Below are 12,318 nucleotides of genomic sequence, written 5' to 3'. Positions count from 1 at the left end.
TAAAATCTTCAAAAAAATAAAAAATAAACTTCTTAAAAAAAATCCCTGGGGTGTTTGGGTGGCTCAGTGGGTTAAGCCTCTGCCTTCAGCTCAGGTCATGATCTCAGGGTCCTGGGTTCAAGACCCACATCGGGCTCTCTGCTCAGCAGGGAGCGTGCTTCCTCTTCTCTTTCTTCCTACTTGAGATCTTAGTCTGTCAAATAAATAAAATCTTAAAAAAAAAAAATCCCTATGACAGATGCTGGCAAGGATGCGGAGAAAGGGGAACCCTCCTACACTGTTGGTGGGAACGCAAGCTGGTGCAACCCCTCTGGAAAACAGCATGGAGGTTCCTCAAATAGTTGAAAATAGAGCTACGCTATGACCCAGCAATCGCACTACTGGGTATTTACCCCAAAGATACAAATGTAGTGATCCGAAGGGGCACGTGTACCTGAATGTTTATAGCAGCAATGTCCACAATAGCCAGACTATGGAAAAAAACCTAGATGTCCAACAACAGATGAATGGATCAAGAAGATGTGGTATATATATATATATAGTGGAATACTATGCAGACATCAAAAGAAATGAAATCTTGCCATTTGTGACGATGTGTATGGAGCTAGAGGGTATTCCGCTGAGCGAAGTAAGTTAATCAATCAGAGAAAGACAATTATCATATGATCTCCCTGATATGAGGAAGTTGAGAGGCAATGTGGGGGGCTTGGTGGGGGAGGAAAAGAATAAATGAAACAAGATGGGATCGGGAGGGAGACAAACCATAAGAGACTCTTAATCTCACAAAACCAACTGAGGGTTGCGGGGGGCGGGTGGTTGGGTTATGGGCACTGGGGGAGGTGTGTGCTATGGTGAGTGCTGTGAAGTGGGTAAACCTGGTGATTCACAGACCTGTACCCCTGAGGCTAATAATACATTATATGTCAATAAAAACATTTAAAAAATTTTTAAAAAATCCCTGCCCTTAAGGAGTTTACATGCCAGGGGCAATGTAATAAGTGAAATGTACTTTATGTTAGAGAATTATAAGTTCTCTTGAAAAATATAATGTAAGAAAGGGGATAGGAAGTATTGGGAGTGGGAGAGAATAAATGTGTATGGGAGGATTATAATTTAGGTAGGTTGGCCAAGGAAGACCTTATGAGAAAATGACATTTTAGAAAGAATCTGAAAGTGGGGACGCCTGGGTGGCTCAGTTGGTTAAGCGGCTGCCTTCGGCTCGGGTCATGATCCCAGTGTCCTGCGATTGAGTCCCACATCGGGCTCCTTGCTCGGAGGGGAGCCTGCTTCTCCCTCTGCCTCTGCTGCTCACTCTCTCTCTCTCTCTGGCAAATAAATAAATAAAATCTTTTTTTTTTTTTTAAAGATTTTATTTTATTTATTTGACAGAGAGAGATCACAAGCAGGCAGAGAGGCAGGCAGAGAGAGAGGAGGAAGCAGGCTCCCCGCTGAGCAGAGAGCCCGATGCGGGCCTCGATCCCAGGACCCCGAGATCACGACCTGAGTCGAAGGCAGCGGCTTAACCCACTGAGCCACCCAGGCGCCCTTTTTTTTTTTTTTTAAAGATTGTTTATTTATTTATTTATTTGACAGACAGAGATCACAAGTAGACAGAGAGGCAGGCAGAGAGACAGAGGAAGGGAAGCAGGCTCCCCACTGAGCAGGGAGCCCAATGCGGGGCTCGATCCCAGTACCCTGAGATCATGACCTGAGCCGAAGGCAGAGGCTTAACCCACTGAACCACGCAGGCGCCCCAAATAAATAAAATCTTTAAAAAAAAAGAATCTGAAAGTGGTAACGGAGGAACTCATTTGGCTATCTTGGCTATTGAGGATAGGGTAGAAGCAACAAATGTCTGAGAACAGCAAAAACAAACGTCTGAGGGTAGAAGTTGAGTTGATGTGTTCAGGCAAGAAGGCAGGTGCTGCTTCTGTGAGGATGGGCAGATGGTGTGAGGCCGTGTAAGTTGGAAAACACTCTGGCTTTTACCATGAATAATACTGCAAGCCAGTGGTGGGCTCTGAGCAGAGAAGGAACATTGCTTTGGTTGCTGTATTAGAAAACAGATTAGGCTGGGGGGCAGGAGGAGCTGAAGACTAGAAACAAGAAAGCCAACTGAAGAACCCAATAATCTAGACCAAATGATAGTGGCCTGAACCACGATGGTGGCCAGAGAGGTAGTATGATTCTGGATACATGCTGAAATAAAATATACAGGATATATAAAATATATGCTATAAAATATAAGAGTACCAGGATTTACTACTGGGGTAGATGAAGGGTGTGAGAGAAAAAGAAGTTTCAGAGATGACCCCGAAGTTTTAGCTTGGGCCCTCAGAGAAGAGTTGCCATATACTGGCAAAGAGTATAGGACTTGAAGCCCAAGGAGGTGGTTTTAAGTCCTAGCCCTGCCACTTCCTGGCCTCTGAAGTCATTGAGCCTCTAGGTACTTGTTTACTCACCTATAAGATGGCAAAAATAACATTAGTTACTATCTCATTAGTTACTATCTCAATGTTAGCAAAAGGGCTTTCTTTTTATAAAACCATAAAAGTTTTAGGTTATTACTATTATGTCGATAACTTTAGAGTACTGTGTTATTTCATCAACTCCTTCCCCTCCACCCTTCTTCCAAAATACGCAGAGAAACTCCTTCAGAATTTAAGCTAAGAAACTAGAAATTTAAAGTTTTATATTATATATACAAAGCTGTCCTTTCTCTTTGGGCTTTCAGTAAAGTTATAAATACCAGTGTAGACAAAACCCAGAGCCCAGCCCATAACTAAATGCCACAATAGGAAAAGTACTCCACATTTACCCCTTGTTGACGTTTTTGTCATCGTCCACCCACTGGATGTAGATGTGCTCCTGGGGGTCCTCAGTGTCCGCCTTGCCGCAGGTGATGGTGAAGTCCTTCATGTCTCGCAGTGCCTGCCTCAAAGCATCCATGTTTTCTGCTGTGATCTGGACCATAACGCCATCTGAGAATCAGCACCAAGATCACATAGGTGGAAACAACGCAAAGCCAGGGAGAGGGGCAGATCATCACAGTACCTAGCAAATCCCTTTAGGATTAAATGTAAAACTTCGGCTGCTCTCTAAAGCTGACAGATACAGAGAGGTTTTGTTCTTTGAGCTGGATCTCTTACTTTTGAGAGTGCTGTGAGAAGCAAACACCAAGACGGCTTCTGCTTGAAACACTCGCCTGCTGATTTCACTTCAGACACAACTGAGTTTCTCCTTAGACCACGTCAAAGGAAAACTTACACTTGGTCACATGCCTCTTCTGGGCTGACAGAACTGTTTTCACTCTTGCCTTTATCATGTTCTAACTCATATTTATGTGTTCACACCTCTGTGTCTCTCACCTTCCTATCCCTGCCCAGCATACAGTGAATGCACAGTGAATGATTGTTAAATAAGTCACTGAGTAAACAACAGTAGTAGGAGAAGGGATAAATCCATTCACTGGCTTGCAACAAGGCAAACCTACCACGTGTGTTTCACACGAGCCACCATGCAGTCAATACACGGCAACTATTTTTGGCCTGCTACCTACCCAAGTCAAAGGAAAACACTGAAATTCAGGTTGAAAGCTGACACATGTTCAGCAATTACCCTGCTTCACTGACCTAAAATTTTGTCAACTAAAATAATTCCATAAGAGTCCATAAAAATTTCATAAACAGGCAGCCAAGTGTTCAACTGACACACAGTGAAATACAAGACCTAAGAAATTTCCAAACCAAAGACAAAGACATAACTTTTAAACACAGTACTTTGCATTATAAGGATCTGTGTCAGTTCAAGTTATCATTTCCATTACATTTAAAGGGCACTTTTTAAATCTTCTTGTCAAGACACAATTTCAAATGCGGTTAATACTTGATCACATAGGCATAGTCACATAAGACCAATGACTGTTTAACTCCTAGATTTCTTAACAATTTCTTAATAGCATGCTTCTGCTTTATAGTCAAATTGTGAAATTTAGTTGTAAAATAGTAATGTACTTTGCTCTTCACTAGTTGCTTTATTAAGTTTACCAATAAAGGAGGTCAAAGCCAATATCTATTAACATAAGTAAGACAGTCTATTCAGTTCAGTTAACACATTGGAGTTCAGCTTTCATACAGGGCACTGGAGAAAGCTACTGCAGAAATGAAAACCTGTCAGCATGTGTGGCAGACTGTACCTTCCAAGGGTCACCACAATATCTCCCATCTCACATGCTTTCTCACAATGCTACCTTCCCATTTCCCCATTAAGAAGTACAGTCTAATTGCCCTCCTCCTGAACATGAGAAGGCTTATGACTACTTCTAGCACTAGAGTATGGTGGAAGTCACATAGGGTGACATTTGATACTGGGTCATAAGAAGCAACTTGGCTCTGCCTTTTGCTAGAACATATGAGCCTGCACTAAGAAGTCCAGCTACCCCAAGGCTGCCATGGCATGGTAGGGAGTCAAAGTGTGAGCACTTCAGTCTCCACCTCTAGTCTTTAAAATAATCCAGGCCAGGCCCCAAGACATGTGAGTGAATGAACCTTCAGATAATTTGAGCTTCCAGATATCAAGTCATCCCAGCTGAGGCCCTGGACATCACTGAGCAGAGTCAAGCCATCCTGCACTACCGTGTCAAGATTCCTGACCCAGAGGAATCCGTGAACGTTATAAAATAGTCGCTTTAACCCATTAAGTTCTAGGTAAATTTGTTATGTAACAAGAGTAACCAGATCAAAATACAGGAATAATCAATTGACAAAAAAATAAACAGTATGCTCACTAGCCTTTCATTAACTCCCATTTAATTAGTTTTTGTCAAGATATGTGTCATGTCTACTCTAATTATAGCAAACCAGCAGCAAGCACATCCCATTCTGTACCCCAAATGATGACCGCAGCACTCCTGTGAGTTAAGGCAGACTGAACTTCATCTATATACTTAGAGATTGGAGCCCAATGATATATTTGAACTCAGACTATGCCCCCTTGAGTACCCTACTCCAGAGCTCTGAAAGGCCATCTTTTAATTTTTATGTTACTGTTCCATGATATTGCTACGACTTACTTCTTTGGAGAACTGAACACCTATGTGACAGTATTAATTAGCTTAGGACTAAGATGCTATTGTATACATAATAGGAGTCAGAAGTCTACTGTAAAAGTGTCATGGTTTCGGGACACCTGGGTGGCTCAGTTGGTTAAGCAGCTGCCTTCGGCTCAGGTCATGATCCCAGAGTCCTGGGATCGAGTCCCACATCGGGCTCCTTGCTCCGCGGGGAGCCTGCTTCTCCCTCTGACTCTGCCTGCCACTCTGTCTGCCTGTGCTCGCTCTCGCTTGCTCTCTGACAAATAAATAAATAAAATCTTTAAAAAAAAAAAAAAAAAAAGAAGTGTCATGGTTTCATTTAACATTTCTTGCCTTTTTTTTTAAAATGTTATTATTATTATTGTTATTATTTATGTAAGCTCTAAGCCCAACATGGAGCTTGAATTTAGGACCCTGAGATCACGAGTCACATGCTCTACCAAGTGAGCCAGTCAGGCTCCAACATCCCTTGCTTTTTAGTTGTATGATTAGGACTAAACTAATACACATGCAGTAAATAACTTATTCTTTACCTTCCACAATACTGGATTTGGCAAGATATCCGGAGGAAGATTTCAGAGCGCCACTGAACACAAAGAAACTGGCACCTGTCACTAAACAGAATATAAATAGTTCAGTGTAGACCCAGAGATACAAAGACTGAGAACAATAAGAAATATTTGATAGTTGCTAACTCCAACCATCATCATACAGAAAACAAAACACACCAACTCTATACAGCACAATACACAAGTAACTAATAATTCTGATGCTTATGATAGCTTTAGGAATGAAGTTTTAAGATACACTCCCTCATTTTGTTTTTCTCTCCCTCCAATCAAGAATTAAAGAATCTTACAAGCAAAGAAATCTCAGTGGTCAAGTCAAGGGCTTGGCAAACTATAATCTGTTTGGCCTGCAGCCTATTTTTATAAGTAAAATTTTTTTGGAAGACAGTCATGTCCACTCATTTGCATATTATCTGTGGCAGTTTTTGAAGTATGCCAGAATTGAGTAACTGTTGACAAAGACAACAAGCTTGCAATGCCTAAAATATTTATCACCCAGCCATTGACAGAAAAAGTTTGCTGACCTCTGATCTAATATATATATATATTTTTAGATGAAATACATTTTGAAGACAGAGATATGGCTGGCAACCATTTTACTGACCTGGTGCAGTTCTTTTAAAAAAATAAATCACTTATTTAAAAGACAAATACCTGTTACCATTATCATGTCATAAAAGAAAGGACAATCACATTTAGCTTTAAGAAAATTTCACTATGCCCCTCCACATCTTTTTAATTTTTTTAAAAATTAAGCACCCAACACGGACCTCAGACTTAACAACAGGGAGATCAAAGGTTGTGTGTTCCACCCACTGAGCCAGCCAGGAGCCCCTAAGCACCTCTACATCTTAAACTGGATGAAGTAATCCAACTCCCTAACCACTGGCCCTGCAAATTCTCTAACACGTGGACATCCAGCCTTTATCGAAGACCCCTAGTGACAAGGAGCCCACAATGGCACAAGGCGGCCCATTCTACTTCTGGGTAACTCTTGGCCTTATATAATGTGCTCTCAAACTGAGTCCAGATCTAGTTTCCTATAACTTTGACTCAGTGGTGCTGGTTCTGTCCTTTTGGCCTTTTGTAGCTATAGAGAATAAACTGAGTCTTATTTCCACATACCAGAGAACCTTAAAAATAGAGATAGTTATTTTTCCCCTCTTCCAATCTAGACTTTTCCAGATTAAACATGTACACTTTTTTCAAAAGATTTTCCTTGACTTCGTTTCCAAATTTTTCACAGGCCCTGAATCATTCTCTAAAGAACCTCCAGTTTTATCAATGGATATCATCAATTACATTAATGATATCCAGAACTTAATTCAAATATTCTAGGTATCCTTTGACTAATAGAGAGCATTGTGGACTTATCACCTATCTTATTTTGGATATCATATTGAATATATATGTGACAAAGACCTTTTATGCCTTTACTGAAGACAATGACCTACGTCACCGTCAGCCAGAGAAGTGTTTCATAAAGCAGACTAAAGAAAGCTAGTTATGGGAAATATTCTGAGGAAAAACAAGATTCATAGTCAAGTAAATTTGAGAAGGGCCAGGCCCCTATCTTCCTTTTGGAAAACTAAAATATACATCAGCCTGTTAAAGGCTCTGAAAGTCCTGTAGTAAAATCTGTTTAAACTTGTTTAACCCAGGATTTCTCCATTTAATGTATTATGCAATACTTGCACTTATTTATTTTTTAAAACCACAGAACCTGAGAAGACACCTTAAGGAATGCCAGCATAAGTGATGCTTCTTAAATTTCAATATGCATTTGAACACAGGGACTTGTTAAAAAACAAATTCTAATTTAGTAGGTTTTGGGTATAGATTCTTCATTTCTAACAATCTCCCCAGTGATAAGGCCACACTATGAGCACTACAGAACCAAGAAGCTTCCAAAATCCAGTCAACTTATTAATTAATATTCTTTGGATATGGTCATTCAACAAGTTTCAAATCTATCTAAGCATATTCTCCCTAAGGGGCCTCGTCGCCTACCTTCAAATATCAATTCTGGCCCTGCTAATATCCTGAGGCAGTATTTTCAAAATTTCCCCTTTATTAGTAGAGATCCCATTTGCAACTCTGAATATGGCTACTGCTGAGCCAGTGTAATCTTAGAGAATCAGGTTGGAAAGTTTAATTTCATCAAATTGTTTGCGGCCACCTAGTTAGAAAGCGAGAGTTATGGGGCTGAGATATCCAACTTTCCAAGTCCAGTACAATTCTTACCATGTCAATCAGCTCAAATACTCACCCTTTCTGGGCTGATTGTGAATACTGATAGCCTGGGTCTGATAATTTCCGTCATCATTCTGTACACACACAAGATGAGAGTCTGCCTTCTCATTGAAGCAGGCACCTCCTGCCAGGACATGCTCATTGGACTTGTTCATGGCTTTCATCATCTGTAATCAAAGAAGAGCGCTAACTTTCTTATTCTGCCAAAAATGGGCAATTTTTTTGGTCTGGCAAAGCACAACTCCTTTACCTCAAAGATAAAAAACAATAAGGAAAACACAGTGAAAAAGTAATCACCATTGGAAAAAAAATCAACATGGGGCACCTGGGTGGCTCAGTGGGTTAAAGCCTCTGCCTGTGGCTCAGGTCATGATCCCAGCGTCCTGGGATCGAGCCCCACATCAGGCTCTCTGCTCAACAGGGAGCCTGCTTCCCTTCTTCTCTCTCTGCCTGCCTCTCTGACTACTTGTGATCACTGCCTGTCAAATAAATAAATAAAATCTCAAAAAAAAAAAAAAATCAACATACACAAAGATTTCCTGTGTAGTTTATAGGTGATTTGTGTTATAACCTAAGTAAGCACATGACATATTTTGTATTCCTCTTTTTGGTATTTGTGTTGCTGCACTGAACTCAAGTAACATTAGTTTAGCTAATTACAGTAATTTCTCCCACCCACTGGATTCTCTGAGGATATACACACTGAAATTCTAAGTCAAAAGAATGTTCCATATGTAAGTACATCTGCCCTCTTTTCCCATATCCACACAAAGGAGTGTTTTCCTCTAGAAATATATAAACTCTATTGCTTAACTTTACTGACTCACATTTGAAATCTTCAGTGAAATCACTTAATAATACGTTGCTTTGTGTTTTTTTCAAGTTTTTATTTAAATTCCATTGAGTTAACATACATAACTTCTTCTGGTTACACTTAGATACAACACCCAGTATCATCATAAGAACTACCCTCCTTAATACCCATCACCTATTTAACTAACTTCCCTGCCAACCTCCCCTCTAGCAGCCCTCAGTTTGTTATTTGTAGCTAAGAGTCTGTTTTATGGTTTGCCTCTTTTTCCCCCTTATGTTCATGATTCATTTCTTAAATTCCACATATGAGTGAAATCACATGGTATTTGTCTTCCTCTGACTTATTTCACTTAGCATAATACACTCTAGCTCCATTCACATCGTTGCAAATGGCAAGAGTTCATTTTCTGATGGCTGCATAATATTCCATTGTATATAGACACCATATCTTCTTTATCCATTCATCAGTCGATGGACATTTGGGCTCTGTCCATAATTTGGCTATTGTTGATAATGCTACTATGAACAGCGGGGTGCATGCGCTCCTTTGAAACAATAACTTTGTATCTTTTGGGTAAATACTTAGTACTGCAATTGCTGGGTTGTAGGGTAGTTTTTTTTGTTGTTGTTGTTTTTTAAAGATTTATTTATTTATTATTTGACAGACAGAAATCACAAGGAGGAAGAGAGGCAGGCAGAGAGAGGAGAAAGCAGGCTCTCTGCCGAGCAGAGAGCCCTATGCGGAACTCGATCCCAGGACCCTGGGATCATGACCTGAGCCGAAGGCAGAGGCTTTAACCCACTGAGCCACCCAGGCATCCCATTTTTTCTTTTCTTTTTTTTTTTTTTTTGTAGGGTAGTTTTATTTTCAAGTTTTTGAGCAATTTCCATAGTGCTCTCCAGAGTAGCTGCACCAGTTTGCATTCCCACCAACAGTGCAAGCGGGTTCTTCTTTGTCCACGTTCTTGCCAACATCTGTTGTTTCCTGTGTTGTTAATTTTAGCCATTCTGACAGGTGTGAGGTGGTATATCTCATTGAGTTTTAATTTGTATTTCCCTGATGATGAGTGATGTTGAGCATCTTTTCATGTGTCTGTTAGCCATCTGGATGTCGTCTTTGGAAAAATGTATGTTTTTGTCTTCTGCCCATTTCTTAACTGGATTATTTGTTTTTTGAGTGTTGAGTGTGGTTATGTTCCTAATAGATTTGGGGTACTAACTCTATCAGATATGTCATTTGCAAACATCTTCTCCCATTCTGAAGGTTGCCTTTTAGTTTTGTTGATTATTTCCATTGCTCTGCAGAAACTTTTTATCTTGATAAAGTCCTAATCATTTTTGCTTCTGTTTCGCTTGTCTCTAGAAACTTACCTAGTAAGAAGTTGCTACAGCTGACATCAAAGAGGTTGCTACCTGTGTTCTCCTCTAGGATTTCGATGGTTTCCTGTCTCATATTTAGGTCTTTAATCCATTTTGGGTATTTTTGTGTATGGTTTAGGAAAGTGGTCCAGTTTCATTCTTCTGCATATTTTTGACCAGTTTTCACAGCACCATTTATTGAAGAGATGGTCTTTTTCTCATAGCTAATATAATCTTCAATGGGGAAAAGCTGAGAGCTTTTCCTTTAGGGCCAAGAATAAGACAGGGACGTCTACTCTCACCATTGTTATTTAACAGAGCAAAGGAAGTTCTAGACTCAGCAATCAGATGACCAAAAAAAGTAAAAGACATCCAAATTGGCAAGGAAGATGTCAAACTTTATTTTCAGATGACATGATACTCCATGTAGAAAGCCTGAAAGACTCCACCCAAAAATTGCTAGAACTGATACATGAATTCAGCAAAGTTGCTATAAAATCAACGTACAGAAATCTGTTACATTTCTATACACCCATAATGGAGCAGCAGAAGGAGAAATCAAGGAATTGATCCCATTTACAATTGCACCAAAAATCACAAGATACCTAGGAATAAATCTAACCACAGAGGTAAAAGATCTGTACTCTGAAAACTATAGAATACTCATGAAAGAAATCAAAAAGACGCAAAGAAATGGAAAAGCATTCCATGCTCATGGACTGGAAGAACAACTATTGTTAAATATGTATGCTACCCAAAGCAATCTACATATTTAATGCAATCCCTATCAAAATACCACCAGCATTTTTCATAGAGCTAGAATAATCCTAAAATCTGTATGGAACCACAAAAGACCCTGAAGAGACAAACCAATCTTGAAAAAGAAAAGCAAAGCTGGAGGCATCACAATTCCAGACTTCAAGTTATATTACAAAGCTGTGGTGATGAAGACAGCATGTTATTGGTACAAAAACAGATACATAGATCAATGGAACAGAACAGACACCCCAGAAATGGACCCACAACTATATGGTCAACTAGTCTTCGACAAAGCAGGAAAGAATATCTAATTGAAAAAAGTCTCTTCAACAAATGATTTGTTGTTCTTATCAAAAGATTTAAGATAGTAATTCGGAACCTAACCTGAAAAAACTCACAGACCACCATTTTATATCTAGTAAGCAAATCTGAACTCATGTTATCTCGGTAATAACTCTGGCTTCTGACTGAAACTATCGATAGTGATAATTTGTTTTCTAGTTTCCATTTTTTCTCTCATGCCATCCCATTTGTCCACCTTCCTGATTCAACCCTTTAAATGGCTTTAATCTTTCAAAAATCTAGTCCAAAAGTTTTATTTTACTCAGCTCTTCCTCTTACATTACAAACTGCAGTACTACAGTGAGAAATACCAGATGAGTGTTCTGACAATTTTTATATTCCTGTATCAACACAGTCAAAACAAAATAATGTGAGGTGAAATTCACATACATAAAATCAACCAATTCAAAGTGAACAATTCAGTGGCATCTAATACATTAACAATGGTGTGTAATAATAACCTTTACTTAGTTCCAAAACACTTCCTTCGCTCCAAAGTAAAAAACCTTCCTCTAACTGGTTTCTTCCTCTCCTAATCCTAACCACCAATCTGCATTCTGTAAGAATTTATTCTGGCTATTTCACACAAACGGGACCATATAATATGTGACCACTGTGTCTAGCTTCTTTCACTTATGTAATGTTCTGGAAGCTCATCCATGGTGTAGCATGTACCAGTACTTGACTTCTTTTTATAGCTGAATAATACACATGCACATACACACATACAATATACACATACATATACATGCACCAGAGTTTATCCATCTATCCATCCAGGCACATTTCGGCTATGCCTATCTTTTGACTATTGTGAATAGTGCTACTCTATTGTGGATGTGTGGATGTACTTGTTTGTGTAACTGTTTTCAATTCTTTGGGGTATACACCTGGAGGTGGAATTGCAGGGCCATACAGCAATTCTATGTCCAATTTTTTGAGGAGTTGCCAAACTGCTTTTCATAGTGGAGGAACCATTTTATATCTTCACCAATAACATATAAGGGGCCCAATTTCTTTATATCCTTGTTGACACCTGTTATTTTCTGTTGTTGTTTTATAGCCATCCTAGTAGGTGTGAAGAAGTACCTCATTATGGTTTTGATTTGCATTTGACTAATAATGTTAAGC

The 12,318-nt window shown here is 39.4% G+C and overlaps 1 protein-coding gene across 3 annotated transcripts in view; it reads right to left on the bottom strand.

The window, feature by feature from the left end:
• The window catches only part of ZFYVE9 (zinc finger FYVE-type containing 9), a 142,981-nt gene that overhangs the window by 10,239 nt on the left and 120,424 nt on the right, over positions 1-12,318 (bottom strand). For all 3 annotated transcript variants that reach the window (XM_044238227.1, XM_044238226.1, XM_044238228.1), the window contains 3 exons: positions 7,931-8,081; positions 5,626-5,706; positions 2,819-2,981 (listed from right to left, as the gene is read on the bottom strand). In XM_044238227.1, coding sequence (XP_044094162.1) covers positions 2,819-2,981; positions 5,626-5,706; positions 7,931-8,081 — 395 coding nt within the window. The remainder of the gene's footprint in view (positions 1-2,818; positions 2,982-5,625; positions 5,707-7,930; positions 8,082-12,318) is intronic.

The sequence above is a fragment of the Neovison vison genome, chromosome 2 (assembly GCF_020171115.1).
Source record: "Neovison vison isolate M4711 chromosome 2, ASM_NN_V1, whole genome shotgun sequence".
NCBI lineage: Eukaryota > Metazoa > Chordata > Mammalia > Carnivora > Mustelidae > Neogale > Neogale vison.
The sequence above is the reverse complement of the archived record's forward strand: the minus strand, read 5'-3'. Positions and strand labels throughout refer to the sequence as shown.